Source organism: Pleurodeles waltl, chromosome 12 (assembly GCF_031143425.1).
Source record: "Pleurodeles waltl isolate 20211129_DDA chromosome 12, aPleWal1.hap1.20221129, whole genome shotgun sequence".
Taxonomy (NCBI): domain Eukaryota; kingdom Metazoa; phylum Chordata; class Amphibia; order Caudata; family Salamandridae; genus Pleurodeles; species Pleurodeles waltl.
The window spans coordinates 677,112,571-677,129,599 of NC_090451.1; the positions used below are offsets into that span (position 1 = coordinate 677,112,571).

Below are 17,029 nucleotides of genomic sequence, written 5' to 3' on the forward strand. Positions count from 1 at the left end.
CCATAGGCAAATCTAGGTCCAAGACCTCAGCTGCCCTACGCACCACCATAGCGAAATAAGCCCCCTCCTCCGTAGCCACATTAGGAGGGGAGAGCATACCAGTATCTGGAGATGTGTCCAGTCCACTGGCCTCCCCTAGATCCACATACCAGTCCTGTTGCAATCCTGATTCTAAAGGGTCCTCAGACCCCTCCCATTCCTCTCCTGCGTCTGGCTGTTCCAAATAATGCTCAGACAATGATCGGTGCCGAATCGGCTCCGTCGAAGTCGGAGTCGACGTCGTCCGACGTCGCTCCGGCTCCGGATCATCCGGAATAAGGATGGGGCTGCCACCAGTGGGCGCCGGTGGCGGAATCATCGACGTCAGACCCGGCGCCAAAGGAGGTTGACTGTGAGAAACCGGCGCCGGTCCAGATCCGTTATCAGGCCGAAGCCGCCAGTGTCGAATCCGCAGGGGCCCCTGCTGACCCGCGGGCCCAAAGACACACCCGAGGGTACAGCCCGCTCAAAAACGAGACGCATGGCCTCGTAAAATTCTTTAATTTGAGCGGGGGTCGATCCGGTCCCCGGAAAGGGGGGAAGACGCGGAGTCGACCGTGGCGACGGCTCTGCAGAACCGCGCTCGGAACGTCGACGTTCCCTAGACGCCTCGTCGGTCGACGGGTGTGGTGAAGACAAAGTCCGCTTGGACTTCTTCTTCTTGTGCCTCTTACCTTCCGATGACCTCGAGTGCGAGGAAGAGGACTTGGGGCTCCGGGAGCGGTGCCGCGACCTCCTCCTACTGCGGGACCGTGACGTCCGCGGAGTTGCGCCGACCGAAGACGAATGTCGGGCCGCAAGAAGCTTAAGGGATCTCTCCCTCAAGGCCTTCGGCGCCATGGCCCGACAATCGGAGCACGAGGTGGAATCGTGGTCCTTGTCCAAGCACCAAAGACAAACTCGGTGCAGAGTCAAAAAAGTGTCGACAAACCATTGAAGCAGGGTAGCTCTTTCCAAAACTGCGCTTAACCGGCACGGAAGGAAAAGAACTGACGTACGCGCGCCGTCTATATAGACAACCGTGGCGTCATAGACGACTCCAATGAAGCTGGCGACGCACGCGGAGCTGGTCGACACACGCGGATCTGAACGACACCGCCCGACGGCGCGCGCGCAGGGTACTGTTCACAAAAAACTCTGGATTCGAAGCGGACGCCAGGGAATTCTAAGGTAAGGAAGCTGCAGCTAGAAGTCTCTATCAGATCAAAGGATTTCCTTTGGGAGAGGGGTGTTATACCCTCTCCCTTTGGAAATAGGTGTTACAGGCTTGGGAGCGGTAGCCTCCAAAAGCCACTGGTAATGCTTTAAAGGGCACATTTGGTGCCCCCCTTGCATAAACCAGTCTGCACCGGTTCAGGGACTCCCAGTCCCTGCTCTGGTGCGAAACTGGACAAAGGAAAGGGAAGTGACCACTCCCATATCCATCACCACCCCAGGGGTGGTGCTTAGAGGTCCTCCAGAGGGTCCCTGGGTTTTGCCATCTTGGATCCAAGGATGGCAGGGAACTCTAGGAGCATCTGAGTGGCCAGTGCCAGTAGGTGACGTCAGAAGCCCCTCCTGATAGGTGGTCACCCAGCTATGTGACCAATCCCCCTTTCAGGGTTATTTAGGTCTCGCTCTTGGGTGGTTCCTCAGATTCGGATTGCAAGACTCCAGCAGGAATCATCTGCAATCTCCACTTTGACTTCTGACTAAAGAAACTGCATCTGGACGCTCCAGGACCCGACAAGCTGCAACAAAGAAGCAAGGCGCCTCCTGCAACACTGTATCCATGGCACCTTCCAGTAACTGCAACATTTTCCCACTCCTGCATCCATTGAGGACAGCCTGTCTTCAGCATGCATCAGAAGGAAGAAGGAATCTCCCTTGGAGTGAAGGAGTCACTCACCAACTGCAACTACGACGGGCTGCATGGATACCCTCTCCTGCTGAGCTGCGTGGATCCTGCATCATGGGTGGTGGACTCAAGGGGTCCTCACGGTCCTCTCTTCCAGCTGCCCAACTTGGGTGGAGGTAGGCCCTTGCCTTCCCTCAGGACAGTACCCCTGTGTACAGCGTCCTTTGCAGCTGCCAAGGCTTGTTCGCATCCTTTCCACAAGATCTTCAGGCATCGTGAAGCTCCAGCCCCCAGCACTCCATCCTGTGATGCACAGCTCCCTGAGTGGTTTTCTGGCGGCATGGGAGCCTTTTCATAGTGCTGAGTGGGCCTCTTCTTCAACGTTCATATCCACGTCCGGTGGAACTGCTGTGGGTGCAGCCTGGGCTTCCATGGGCTCTCGGTGTTGTTTAGGGCCCACTCTGATTCCCCCTCCTGGGTAGTGTTCACCTTGTCCTTCCTGGTCCCCGGCAGCTCCATTTTCTACTAACCGCAAGTTTTGCGTATGCCAAGGCCTGTTTGCGGAATCTAATGGCCCAAACCCGACTGCAATCCTCCATTCAACGTGGGACATCACCTGCATCCTCCAGGAACTCAACTTCGTCTTCTTTGGTGGAGTGATGACTCTCCTTCTTCACAGTCGACTCACCTCTTGCACCTTCAGTCTGGTGGGTAGGGGCTCCTGCCCTTCCTAGACTCTGCTGTGCTTCTTGGACTTGGTCGCCTTCTTCAACAGGTCCTCTTGTCCAGGAATCCACTGTTGGTGTCTTGAAGTCGGTTCTGGGCTTTGCATAATTCTTCTTTTCCTCTAAGTGAGTGTTCCGGGGCATTTACTGTGATTTACTCCTGCTTTCCTGGTCGCTGGGGTGGGGGAGGTTCTGGTTCTTACCTTTGGGTTTTCCTAGTACTCCCAGCTTGTATCTGCACAACTTCACCTACCTCGTTGGGGAACCGACTTTCGCATTCCATTTTTTTTAATATATGGTTTGTGCTCCCCCTAGGTCTATTTCTCTCTATTGTGATTTTCACTAATTTCACTGTTTTCTAACTGTTTTTATGCCTGTTTCTGCATACTACTGTATATATTTTGTATATTACTTACCTCCTAAGGGAGTATAGCCCCTATGGTACTTTTGGGATTTGTGTCACCAAAATAAAGTACCTTTATTTTTGTAACACTGGGTGTTTTCTTTCATGTGTGTAAATACTAAGTGTGACTACAGTGGTATTGCATGAGCTTTGCATGTCTCCTAGATAAGCCGTTCCTGCTCATCCGTAGATACCTCTAGAGAGGCTTCTAGACACGGACTACATTACACTACACTAATAAGGGATACCTGGAATTAGGTGTAAGCACCACAGGTACCCACCACACACCAGGCCAGCCTCCTCCAATAAATCAATTTAATCACCTTCCATCGTAGAGTCTTTATGGAATAAAGTAGAGTTACACATTCTCTTTCGTACCCATAATTTTAAGGCCAAATACATATCTAAGTATTTATAGATTTTCTACACATGACACCATATATATATATATATATTCGTCCCAAAGGGGTCCAATTAAGGTGCGCTTCTTAGTGTCGGTGCCCGTGCCAGGGAAGGACCTTTCCCTTAATTTCTTTGCACACCAGCTTGACACTCCTGTCAATGACGTGGCACTCCCAGGAGTTTCACGAAATCTTCATTTAATATGAACAAATGATACCAGACAAACAAACACCAACGCGTTTCGACCTACACTGTCTTGATCACGGTAATTATCCAATCCATTAACTGCTCTATTTGTAGTCTCCATCTCATTTCAGCCTTTATGTGGCATTCTGGGATATGTAGTTTTTTTTTAAATAAAAAAAACAAGTGTGAATACATCAATTAGTTCTAATAAATCAAATTTTCTACCAAACCCCACAATACCATTACACCTCTAACAATATCAACCATCAAGAACAAACATATATGTTACGAAGCTAAAAAAAACAGACCATTTTCTATATTTCTCAGATAGAGTATACTTGCCAAAGTTATACAACTAAGTTTAGATATCACCAGTATCTATATATATTATTGTTACATCTTTGTCAGTTTTTAGGCCACATGTATAATAATAACTTCTATATTTTTATAATACCTAATACGACTCATATCCCAATCTTCTATTTCTTCAATACTCAATTCTTTACATGTGGTACTCACATTTCCTTATTTATTTATTTAACTAGTTTTCGTTCTAAGCTAATTTTATATTTACAAATGGCAATATAATCCCTCATCACAGTTGATCCCAAATGGGATCTTAGTTTTTAATCTGATGATATACCTGGACTCTAGACATCTCAGCTTTTGGACTCTGTCACCTCCTCGTTCATGTTTTGCTATTGTTGCAATACCATAATATTTCAGGTTTAGCCAATTTGATTCTGTGTTAGTCTTTAGGTGTTTGGTCATGGCATAGGTATTGTCATCATTTTGTACTGCTCTAATATGTTCAAGAATATGCTTTTTCAGAGGGCATATGGTACTGCCAACATATCTAAGACCATACCAGCACTCTATGACATAAACCACGAAAGTTGTTTCACATGTGATTCTATCTCTAATTAAGATTTCTTTACCCTGAAAATCTGTTATCGCTTTTTTGTTGCAGCCAATTTTGCACGCCTTGCACTTTCTGCAGCAAAAAAAAACCTTATTTCCATCAACTAACCAGTTTACCTTATTTGTGGTTTCGAAGTGACTCCTCACTAGCATATCTTTAAGTGATGGCACTTTCCTGTATGTAATTGAAGGATAGGTGCCTACTCGCTGTTCAATGTCATTATCTCTTTGAATCAGATACCAATATTTTTTCAATATATTGATTTTCTGTTGATTTTCCTTACTATAATCCATGATAAGTCTTAACTCATCATTCTTCATCATGGCTTTCTGACATGTTCTTATTCTTCACCAGTACCTGTGCTCGTGTCATTGCTTTTGCTTTTATTTCACCCTGTTCTATTGCCTTAGATTTATAACCTCTATCTATAAATCTCTGTTTTGTCTCTCCAAATTTTTGTCCATATCTCGTTCCATGGAACAATTCCTTTTGATGCGAATAAATTCACCATACAGAATGCTTTTGATTAGTGATCTCGGATGAAAGCTTGTACTATGTAGTATACTGTTGGTTGCAGTAGGTTTTCTATATAATGTCGTTTGTAACTCATCTGCTTCAACATATATTAGTACATCTAAAAATTCAATAGAGATCTTCCTTGTAAACAAGTCAGGCATTTATGCACAACTTCACACAATGCACACCAACCAATGACAATTTGTTATATACATCTGTGCTAATCACAAATGAGGGCCTGTGCACCATGTTGGACCTGACATCCTTGGTCCTATCTTCCCTCAAATGTTTTGCCTTCAACCACCTGTCTTCTGAACTTCATTTTTCTTGGCCTTCCAACTCTATGCACTTTACCACTGCTACCCATTGCTAAAGGGCATGTGCTCTCTCCCTTAACATGGTAACATTAGTCTATACCTGATTGGTAAATTTAGTTTACTTGTAAGCCCCTAGTATATGGTATTACAGCTACCTAGAGCCTTTAAATTAAAGGCTACTAGCAGGCAGCAGCACTCGTTGTGACACCCACTAAGGTAACATTTTAAAAAAGTCTCACACCTGCCATTTCAGCCTGTGGTGCAGTTTTAAACTGCCATTTCGACAAGGCAAAATAAATATTTGCGAGGCCTAAATCTTCCTTTTTAATACTTATAAGTCCCCCCTAAAGTAGGCCCTAACGTGTCACAGGATCAGGGTGCATTATATTTAAAAGTAGGACATGTGGGTTTAGGTTTTATTTCCTGGTAGTGAAAATCTCTTAAATCTGTTTTTCATCCACTGTAAGGCTTTTCTCTCCCATTTGATAACACTGGGTACATTTAATAAGTGATACCTTTGGAATGAGAACAGATAGCGGCGTCAAATTCACACCCAAATAAATTGTAATTTACACCCCTCTTTAATAGTAAAGTTGGATATTAAATCACAACTCGAAAACGCCACATGCCCACATGACTCTGCTGTTGGTGTTTGTGTTTTCCTGCCACGGAGTAAGACAAAGGTGACTGGGTGTAGGCAGAATGGGTCATCTTTCCAGGATAACTGCGGTTTGAGCTGTTCTATGCCCCTCTTTTACTTCAAAGAGGCTTGCCTCCAGCACACACACAGGACACTAATCCTTTCTCACCCCATACTCCTTGGAGCCCTGGCAGGGGAAGGGAAGAACTTTTCAGAACCAGATATGGGGATAGTATAGGAAATGCCTCCTCTTCAAATGCTGGCACCAGGTATGATTATTGGAGCTCCTGAGCCACGCATCAGCAAACATTCCTTGTTAATTTGGTGGAAAAAAACAGGACTGCAGCTCCACCTGTGCTCAAACCGGTGTTTACACATGTGTTCATTATTTTATAAAGTAGGTCTAGAACTTAAACTTCCAGCTTATTATGAACTAGCTGCTGCAGAAAGTGACTGCAAGTAATGAAGTTGCTCACACTCAAACACATAATTAAATATAAAATCATTGGATGCACTACCCAGTTGGGGTCATTGTTTGTGCACCACTGATGGACCCATATCATCAATCTTAGCCCTGGGGGAGTTTCCCATTTTTTAGATCTTGTCTACATGGCTTTTAGTAGACAGGTTTCCAGGCCAGGAAGTCAGGGCACTAATGACGGCCTGTCAGCGCAGTGTTGCTTGTCTGAATTGACTGAAAGCAGAAAACACAGCTGAAGCAGGGAGGATGGCAGAGAAGGTTATGGGCGGGCAGGGTTGGTCAGGGATAGCTGATAAGTTATTTTTTATTTTTGTTTACTTTTGGGACAGAGATACATAACAGAGGCCATATTATGTGTGGCTCCCCCATTACTTCTCTGCCACTGTGAAGCAGCTGAAAGCAGGGACAGATTATTTTGGGGACTGTACAAAAAATAAAGATATAAATGGATAAAAAGTGAATTACAGGGATGTATTTCACCTTGGGGTTCTGAGTAAAATCTCAATGTCGATTGGATGTAGCCTAGAACCCCTCAGTGAACCTGATTTGATGTCTTTTCTACCTATTCCTGTGTTTGTCCTGCCCAAGGAGCATTTTGGTCTCACCAAGTTTTACCATCATGCATTTGACTGCAGTGTAAGAGGGACTTATATCTATTTCTAGCTCCCCTTCTACTTCTCCATCCCCGCTCTCTACATTAAAAAAAAGGTCCTCCTAGTAGCTGTTTGCAACAAATATGCTTTGTGTTCCACGCACTGCTGTGGGGAAATAATTTATAAACAATTCCAAGATGGCTGGCAATGTGTCCGCATGTGAAATAGCTATGTAGGATTTACTTTTCTTATGCTCCAAGAAAAAACATTCCAAGATGGCTCATATGCAAGTACACATGCATGGTGCCATCTTGTAATGATTTTTTCTTTTTGGCTTTAAGAAAATTCAGTCCAAGATTGCTACAGAGTGTACATGTACAAGTGCACTGGACATCTGGATAAGAATAATCAAGCATCTCAAAGGCAAGGACCACTCGCTGTTCCAATGCTTGTTAAAATAAACTGCACTGTTTCCAAGTTAATATGTGAACTGCAGACCACAGAACTCAGAAACGGTGACAGGCAACTTCTGCTCACTATTTCTGAGCTGTGTTTCTCGGGGTTGTTGAGACTTCTTCCACCCCTCCACATTGTATTTTATGGCACATCAGCCTAAGACGGTAGGAAGGTAGGTGGACAGTCCAGTACTGTATCTGTTTAATCTGATCACAGATTTCTTTTTTTGTGTGGGATCCGGAAGAGAAAGGGCGATGTTGACTGCATTATTGAAATTAGGTGAGGACAAAACAATATGTAATTAGTCACTCCCTTCTACTCCATCCAAGTACAGTTTCCAAAGTGACTATTGGAATAAAATTAAGTGACAGTGTCTCTTTCATTATAAAGTTAATGTCTGTTCCCTCTTAATTGTGAGGATAACATGAAGTGTTTTATGCACATTTTTTTCATCACTCACCTTTTCATGCATTCCAGAAAAGGTGTTTGCGCATTCACTTCCTCTCCTTCTCTTTTCTAGCTGTTTCACTATATTCAGGATGTACAATTTAAGGACTCATCTGGAACAAAGGCTTTCTTTGACGGTGTTGGGAACCCAGAGGCCCAGTATGGCATCATACAGTGGCAGGAGGGATCTGATGGCACGATCCATTACAGGACAGTGGGCCATTATACAGCCAGTGCCCCTTTAGGAAAGAACTTTCACATCAACTCCAGTGCCATCGAGTGGCCAGTGACCACAAATATAAGAGGTGCGCATGCAAGGATATTCTAATCATCACCATCCCTTTACGCCTGTGAGAGAAACTCGTGCCATTTACTGGGAACAGTAAATACTGCCCTTCCTGTGGCAGGAGCACTAGGGGGGTCATTTAGTTAACAGTTATAACGGATCAGCCAATAAAACTGAACCAGTGTCCACCATAGCCTGGTTTAAAAATATATTTTGAAGGACAAAAGACGGCTAGTTTCCTAAGGTAGAATAACCACTGCCACCTACCCCTGGAGAAAACCTTTCTGATAGATTGATATTAGCAGAAATTCTCTATTTTGCATTACATTTCCTGTATCACTGCAGCGTTGTCTACCACCAAGGTTTCAATGAATGCTCATGGACAATGGACAATTGATCATATTTCAACGATGTAGTGACTCAGGCCCACATTTACTAGGATTTGTTGCAGCAAGACAACTTGCTGCACTGCATCAAATCAAGAGAGCAGGAATGCACCATGGGCCATACGTATGAACACATTTTCTCATTGACACAGAATGGGCAAAACCCTTTGATACATATGGCCCCCCTATCTACTAAGACATGGTTCATTCCTTCTCTCTCTTTGCACTGGTGCATACAGTGCAGCATAGCCTCAACACAGGCACTATTGCACCATGGGGCAAGTGTGCCTGAGTTACAGGCAGCTTTGTATTTGTGCAGGAAAGGGGCACTTAACTGCGCAAAACATTTTTTTTAGGAGTATTTCCAGAGAGAAGACATAAAGCTATTTCTCCTCGTTATGTCTCTGTTGGGAAGGTGTACCATTTTGATGCATTCCCTAGTGTACTAGTAAATCGAGGAATGCACCAAAACCCATGGGTTGATACGAGGGAACACCAAAGTGAATGCATGGGAACACCAACGCTCCACCCATGCAACACCTTGCCAATGAAGAGTAATGCAAGGCAATCCACACTCTTTGTGCTATTTCAGATTTACTAAGCCATGCTGAGCCAAGCATGGTGGCTCTGCAAGGCTTAGTCAATCTGACTTAAGCCCTTGTGTTGCCCTGCATCATCTTGCCGAAGGGGCCACAGACACTTATGCATCCACTTCCATAATTCAGATTGCACAGTTGCTAAATGGCTGGTACCACAACCTCAAAGAGGTGCTCCCTCATTTGCATGAGAGTCTGACCCCATGCAAATAACGGGATCCTTTTCCTGGTCCTTTTACAGATTCTTTGCCTGGTCCTATTACAGTTGTGGGTACATAGATAAGAGGACATCAGGACACTCCCTGACTGTGTGCCTTGTGGAGGTGATGCATTGTCATTGTTGTCTCTGACTGTGCTCCTTGGAGGGTGGACTGTGGTTCTCAAGGAACTCCACAAATTCTCTTTTAACTTCAGGCCTCTTACCATCAGCACAGTGAATGGTACACAAGAGGCTTGAAATAGGTTGTCTGCCTTTCACCAATGTGCTGTTCCCAGTGCAGGCAGAGTGAACTAATTCAGTCTGCTCCCTGCACGCAAACTAGTTTACTATGGCAGAGAGTGGGACAGTATGCCGTATTGATAATGCAGCCCCAGGTCATAAATATCTAGAGAAGTTTTTGACACTGCCGCTTCAAACACATCTTGTGACCTTTCAGATTGTACACATCAGTAGTTCATCTTTTCATCCCATGTAGTGGTGGACATTCTATGATCTCCATAATTGCATGTTATTTTACCTTATGTTTCCTAAGATTGTTTCTTGAAGACGTTAGCCATCCCTAAAACGTGTGTGGCACAAATAGTGCTGCAAAGCAATGGTAGACACCAGGGGGTTTACTTTGGACCGTGCCCCATTTCAGACTATGCTTAGCCCCTTACTTTTCACTCTTTTATTTACTCCTTACTAGTTCCTTCACATAATAGGGCCGAAACAAGTTCATCATTCCTCACAAAATTGTGCTCTGTCTACCCTCTGTTCTTCAGACTATGCTCCCCCAAGTGTTTGGCCCCAGTCAATACTACTAAAAATAATATGCTTCAACCAGACTGTGATCCTTAATGGTGCCATATTGGGCTTTCATCTGACCTAAAAAATCACTGGACCACATGGGCCAGATGGTCTCTCAGACAAGATCATTATGTGGTGAAGCACAAATATGATACAATTAATTCTTGCAAAAAGTCTCTCACACTGGAAATCACCCAGTGCTGCATTCCAGGCCATTGTGTTACCCCCATATCGCACTCCCTAGTATAGATACAGGAAAATCAGAATTGTTTTTCTGCAAAAGGAACAATCCACCCCAAGACACCAAGCCACAACCCCTCTAAGAAGAATACGAGCAATCTCGGATAAATTCTGGATTATTTATGGCTTACAATTAAGGTACAACTTGATTCCTGTGGCACAGTGAGCATGTTTAGCCATGTCTTGACTTACGTGGCACCCCTAGGAAATACAAAGACGGTGGTTGGAATGCTTGCAAAATTCCCTAGCAATCACTTGGGCTGTATTCCAGTCCATTATTTTTTCATTAAAGTAGGGAAAAATGCTTTTTTGCTCTTTCTTTGTCTCAGATTGTACGTCACCCCAGATTGCAGACACCATTTGTGTTTTTTAAGCACCACACCCCTATGCTTCCTCAGAATATGCTTACCCAGACAATATTCCTCTCCACACTGTCTAGCCTCCAAACTATGATGACTCCATGTAATACTCCCTATGCAGTGGGTTCTCCAGACAATGTTCCATCCATTCTATGCAATCTGAAGACTAGGCAGTCTCCATTATAAAAGGGATAAGGAACCTCCTGCCGTACATTATAAAGATATTGCAAGTCACAGAGGAGTTCCATGACCATTGTAGGGGGATGAGACTGAAACCATATTTTCTTAATAAGGTTATGGTGACTTGCAATATCTTTATCATGTACGACAGCGGGTACTTTATCCCATATAATACTTGGTTATGCCATTACCTTTCCCAGAAACCACTTAAAACCTTAGTGAATTGGTTTTCAAATAAAAGAGAGAGCATGTTTGCAAACATGAGGAATACAATTAGACCCTCTAGTTTAAAATTAAACACATTAATTAGTTATTTGTTACAAACAGATATTAGGAACAACTCAATACAAGCCAGTGTAAAAAAAGCTGAAGTAGCTTAAAATGTGTAGAAAAATGGAGAAATATTTGAACCTTTTTTTACAATTTAAAATAATCATGTTCTTTCTGGTAGTTACTATAAGCTAGAAAAAAGAGCAGAGGAAAGAAAAACGATGTTTTATTTCTGCTGCTTTAAACAACTGTTCTGTGACCTTTCCTGAGTTCCACATTGGCTGCTTACTTCGTCAGCAGGCACTGTGACTTCAGAACTCGCCTGCAGTGCCGTATTACAGTCGAGTTTGACATCTTGGCCGCCAAAGCTGCAGGCACGAGAAGACTGCCACTGCTGGCGGTCTTCCGACCACCATATTACGAGTACTGCAGGATTTCTGCCGCATTGTGGGCGGAAATCCTCCAGGAGTCGGTGCTGGCGGTCGGAGGAGCACGGGCGGTTCCCCCACCGGCCCGCCGAAAGGACTCCACCAGCCGTATTACGACCTGTAATGTGGCCTTGCGGTGTCTTGATGGCGGGCGGTGCTGGCTGTGGAAGTGCACGTTCCTGTTCCCTGCCGGACGACCTCCTCGCCGGACAAGGTAAGCCAGGCGTCCGACAGGGGAGAGGGGTGGGAGAGTAGGGTGTGTTGTGTGTGCATGTGTGAGTGGGTGTTGTCTGTGTGTGTGAATGTAAGTGTGTATGCATGTGTGTGTATGCGTGTATGAATGTTGAAGTGAGTGTGTGTATGAATGTTGAAGTGACGTCATGTATGAATGCTGAAGTGAGTGCGTGTATGAATGTTGAAGTGAATGCATGAATGGGTACATGTGAGTGAACGCCTGTATGTCAGAGTTGGTGAAAGATTGTATGTGGGCTGCGTGAATGAGTGTATGCGGGCTGCGTGAATGAGTGTATGCGGACTGCGTGAATGAGTGTATGCGGAGTTTGTGTGGGTGTCTGTGTGCATGTATGAGAGGAGGGGGCGCTGTAATAGAAGGGGTGGGGTAGGGGGTTGCTGTTCTGGTAGGGAGGGTAGGGGAAACTGTACTAGAACACTAGAAGGGTGGCGGGTTCTGGTATGTTGGGGGTGGGAGGTATTGGGCTTTCAGGGGGGGAGTCATCTGCGGGTGGCAGGAAAGAAATTTCCTGTCGCCTTTTCGCCAGGCTTTTCTTGGCGGTGCTACCACTGGGGAAACCCTGGTGGAAAGCCGACTACAAATACCGCCGGCAGTCTTCAATGGACTCCCGGGTCGGAGATGCTAATCTCCAGCCCCGCGGGTCCAACCACCCTGGTGATACAAGCGGGAATGTGGCATGCTGGCAGAGGCCAACCTGCCACACTCATAATGTCGCGGTCTTTCCTGCCAGCCTGTCGGCGGTGAGACCGCCACTGTGGCCCTGGCGGTCAGAAGACCACCAGGGTTATAATGAGGGCCCTTATTGTTTCTTTCACTTAGTGCATCACAAGTCACTGATTATAAAGAAATTGTAGACAGGAGTTTATACAAGGACAGCACAATCCCATGTATTATATACTTCTAGCAGACTATGCTACTTTCAATCTATGCCACTACCAGGTTCTGCCTCACCAGAATGTTCTCAAGATAATCAGTGTGCCTTCAAAGCTGTAGTTTGCCTTCAAGACCATGCACTCCAGAATTATCCTCTAGATGGATCCCTCAGAGAGTGCTCTCCAAAGTGTTCTTCTGGCAACCCCTTGCCCAAAGTGGGCTCCCACAGCCCGGGGGTTCATTCAAATGGTTTGTCTGAGACATTTTCTCCTTCAGGCTGTGCTACACCAGAATCTGCTCTATATCCAAAAGATGCAAAGCAGAACAGACTTTGAACCTTCCTAAAGTTACACCTTATACTGTGTGTCACAGTGCCACACCAAACACATGGTCCCCAGAGACTGTGGTCTTGCTGTGTATTGTGCTCACAGCCTCTAATATTATAGGCTACTTTTCAACCTACTTGTGTCCTCCCAGACTCTGCTCGTCCAACATGATGAATTCTGTAGTTTCTGTCTCACTAATTACACCAATACATACATTGACACATAATTGTTGAGCCTCTAACTTGCTACACTTTTCCCCGACAACAAGGTATCGAAATACAAGGTATGTAGCACCCTGATCTGTTGCCAGGGTCTTGAAGGAACCATCACTGCCAAACTACCTTAGCAAAATCATTACCCCTTGTTATAGCCATTACACCAGAGTGTGTGGTCTATGCCACTCTCCACAGCTATCCTGGAGATACAGTGCTCAAGATGCATGTGCTTGAGTTTAGGCACAAAATATGATGCATGAAGGTGGGCTTTGAAAAATGTTCATTCATTTTGTAGGTTCATAACGGCAACTGAAATATCCTTCTAAGAAGAATTATTCTTTTTGATCTCCCCAGGTCCCCATTTTTACATCTCAAATCGTATTTGTGGTTCTCTCTATTGCTCTTGGCATCATACTTAACCTCTGCATAGTTTTTTGATGGGTTATTTAAATGTGACTCTCCTTAGTTATCAGCACTTTGGCTACATTTCAAAAATTATTATTAGTTTTGGTTTTGCTACTGTTCCTGTTTGGTGCAATACCTTTCAACAACATCTCTTAACTATCTGCCCTATTTCCTGACCATCCATTTGTGCAAAAAACTCAAAGTATTAATGGTGCAATACCTTTCAACAACATCTCTTAACTGTCTGCCCTATTTCCTGACCATCCATTTGTGCAAAAAACTCAAAGTATTAAATAGAAGAATAGACACATTTCTTTCTTCTTTTCAAGTTCCTGTCACAGAATGTACCCCGCGCTGTCCTCCTGGATTTAGAAAAGCTAAAGAAGGAGATCCTATCTGCTGCTTCCTGTGTGTTGAATGTCCTCAGTGAGAGATAGCTAATCAAACAGGTAATTGGAGCAACCACCTAGAGGCCTGGCCAGCACAACAAAATTCAGTGCAATACAACACCACATCATAAGTATATGAGAGCACTAAAGACAACTGTTGGTTTCTGCTGCCAGATTCTGTAGAGTGTTCCATGTGTCCATGGGATCAATGGGTTGATTCTTATTAACCAAGATGCATCCTGAAGCCCAGTGTTTTCCACTCCTACGAAGATCCTCTAGGTGCCACCCTGGCAGCCATTAGTATTTTTCTTTCAGCAATCCCAGTTTCAATTCTTGCACTCTTTTTTCATTCAAGAGCAAAACCTATTGTGAAAGCCAGCCATCGCTGGCTTAGCTACCTCCTCAACCTCTCACTTATCCTGGTCTTTCTCTCTTCCAAGGTCTTCATTGATTTTCCAACAACAAAGAAATGCCTCTTGCGCCAGGCATTTGGCCTAATTTTCGATCTTTGTGTGTCATGTATCCTGGCCAAAATCATCATGGTGGTCATAGCCTTCAGTGCTACTAAACCTAATAGTGACTTTAGGAGATGGGCTGGGCCCAAGATGTCTTACATGGTTGTCATTATCTGCTCACTCATTGTTTGTGCTTTTTGGTTGACCTTATCGCCACCTTTTCCAGAATATAACATTCATCTGCAACCTGGAATCCTCATAATAGAATGTAATGACGGATCTTCCATTGCTTTCTGGTGTGTGCTGGGGTATTGTGGCCTTTTGGCCACCACCAACTTCCTTCTAGCTAGCCAGGAAACTACCCAACAGTTTCAATGAGACAAAATACATCACCTCCAGAATGCTTGCCTTCCTCAATGTTTGGCTGTCATTTTTAACAGCCTATCACAGCACTAAGGGCAAGTACATGGTGGCAATGGAGATCCTCGCTATACTGTCTTCTAGCTCTTCTCTTGTGTCCTGTATATTGTTCCCAAAGTGTTATATTATTCTGTTGAGACCGGAGATGAACACAAGAGAATACGTAATGTGGAAAAACCTAGTCAAGAGTAGAAACAGTCTATATACAAAGGGCCTCACTAATAGTTTGGTGGTCCCAATGCGGGACCACCAAACTCACGGGGAGGACACTACTGCCATGGCAGTGGCGTCCCCCCTGCCAAATAACATTAGTGTTCCCGTCTGTCAGACCAGCAAGAACAGTACTATGAGATAGCACTCAGCTCCCTTAAAGGATCTGAGTGTCATCTCGTAGCACAGAGTGGGCCAACCAGCACACTCAGAATGCGCACTGTCTGCAAAGCATAGACAGGGCAAGAGCCCCTCTGTGGCCTCCAGCACACCCTCACAGCCAGCCTTTCCATGGCGGTCAGATCGCCATAGAAAGGCTCGCGGTGAGGAGAGTTGTAATCAGCCAGGTGGCACGGAGTTAAGCGCCGCCCTGGCTGAGTACAACTCTGACAGCATCGGGAACCATGCTCCCAACGGGGATTGCAGTCCCCTGGCGGGTCCGCCCACAACAGTTGTAGATGGGCGGTCGGACTGGCCTGAGTGCGGTGGTCCCACCATCAATGGGAGTGTGGTGGTCCTCGGACTGCCACACTCTTAATGAGACCCTTAGTGATGTGTTGTTATCTGCTTTCACCAGAGAGAAAATTAATCATATGGCAGATTTTACAATTTATCCTCTTAGAATGAAGAATTGTTTGACAAGGAGCTGAATCTTGTAAGAATGTACCTGTAATTTAGAAATAAGGTGATCACTTAATTTAAAAAAAAATCTAATCAGCTTGCAATCATCAGCTGGACACATTTCATCAACTTTGCAAGAGCCATGGAGGGGGAGGAGGGGGGATTCCATACCCACAATGAATACGAGCAAACTTAGCCCGCATGTTTACGTAGGACCCACGTATGTTTTGTTCACTTTACCACAGAATCTGGAGAAGGCACCCTGTGAAGCACTTAGGTCGGAGCAGGATGCATAAGGAAAAGCAACAAAAAAAAACACTGGTTTGACGATTTTCAAGTAGTCAATGTTTAATTTAGGCCTGGGAGAAATACACTTTATTTCCTTTGGATAAATTACATGAAATGCTTAAAACAATTATGAAAAATTCGGAGTTATTTTCGAAAGTGATTGCTTTGACATTTTAAACTGTTTCTTAGGGTAAAACGCATTCTCATATCCATTTCTGGTAGAAGAACTTTACACAAAAAAAGCATAATAGCGTGTGACACGAAAAACAGCCACATACCTGTAGTTTGTTCCCATTCTAACTGTACCCTGTGCAATTGAGCACCCACATGCCTCTAGGGCATATTTGTGCTATACATGTACAACACTATTTTTGGGGTGCATCACGGGGCCTATTGCCCATAGCCATCTTTGGTTTTCATTTCCCAAATAGCAATTTTCCAATTCCTATTTGGGAAATTCAAAAACAGCCCATTGGAGCAATTTCACTGGGGTTTCCTTATTACGATTTCCTAATAGCGATTCCTACTTTGTAGGAATCGCTGTTAGGAAATTGGTAATTACATACATATCATTTTGAGTTTCCCAAAAAGGGATTTCTATGGAGTTGCTATTTAGGAAATGCTAAATTACATACTGATATATCTGGCCCAAAGTCTCAATTATGGAACGTGGCATAATGGTGTAATCTCAGTTATTTTGGGTAACAATCATAAAGGAAAAAGCCAGAAATTATTCTACATTATGTAGATGAAATGTTACCTTGGTCTACCTGAAACAAGAGCACACATTCCTAATAGTTTTGAAGTCAACATTTTAGAAATGATAAGAACACTGAAATTTAAAAGGTAGATGTGT

At 44.4% G+C, this 17,029-nt stretch overlaps 1 protein-coding gene across 1 annotated transcript in view; it reads left to right on the forward strand.

Moving 5' to 3' along the window:
* Positions 1-1,081: 1,081 nt before the first annotated feature.
* LOC138267230 (extracellular calcium-sensing receptor-like) overlaps positions 1,082-17,029 on the forward strand; it is a 42,469-nt gene continuing 26,521 nt past the window's right edge. The window contains exon 1 of the mRNA XM_069216086.1: positions 1,082-1,209. Coding sequence (XP_069072187.1) covers positions 1,082-1,209 — 128 coding nt within the window. The remainder of the gene's footprint in view (positions 1,210-17,029) is intronic.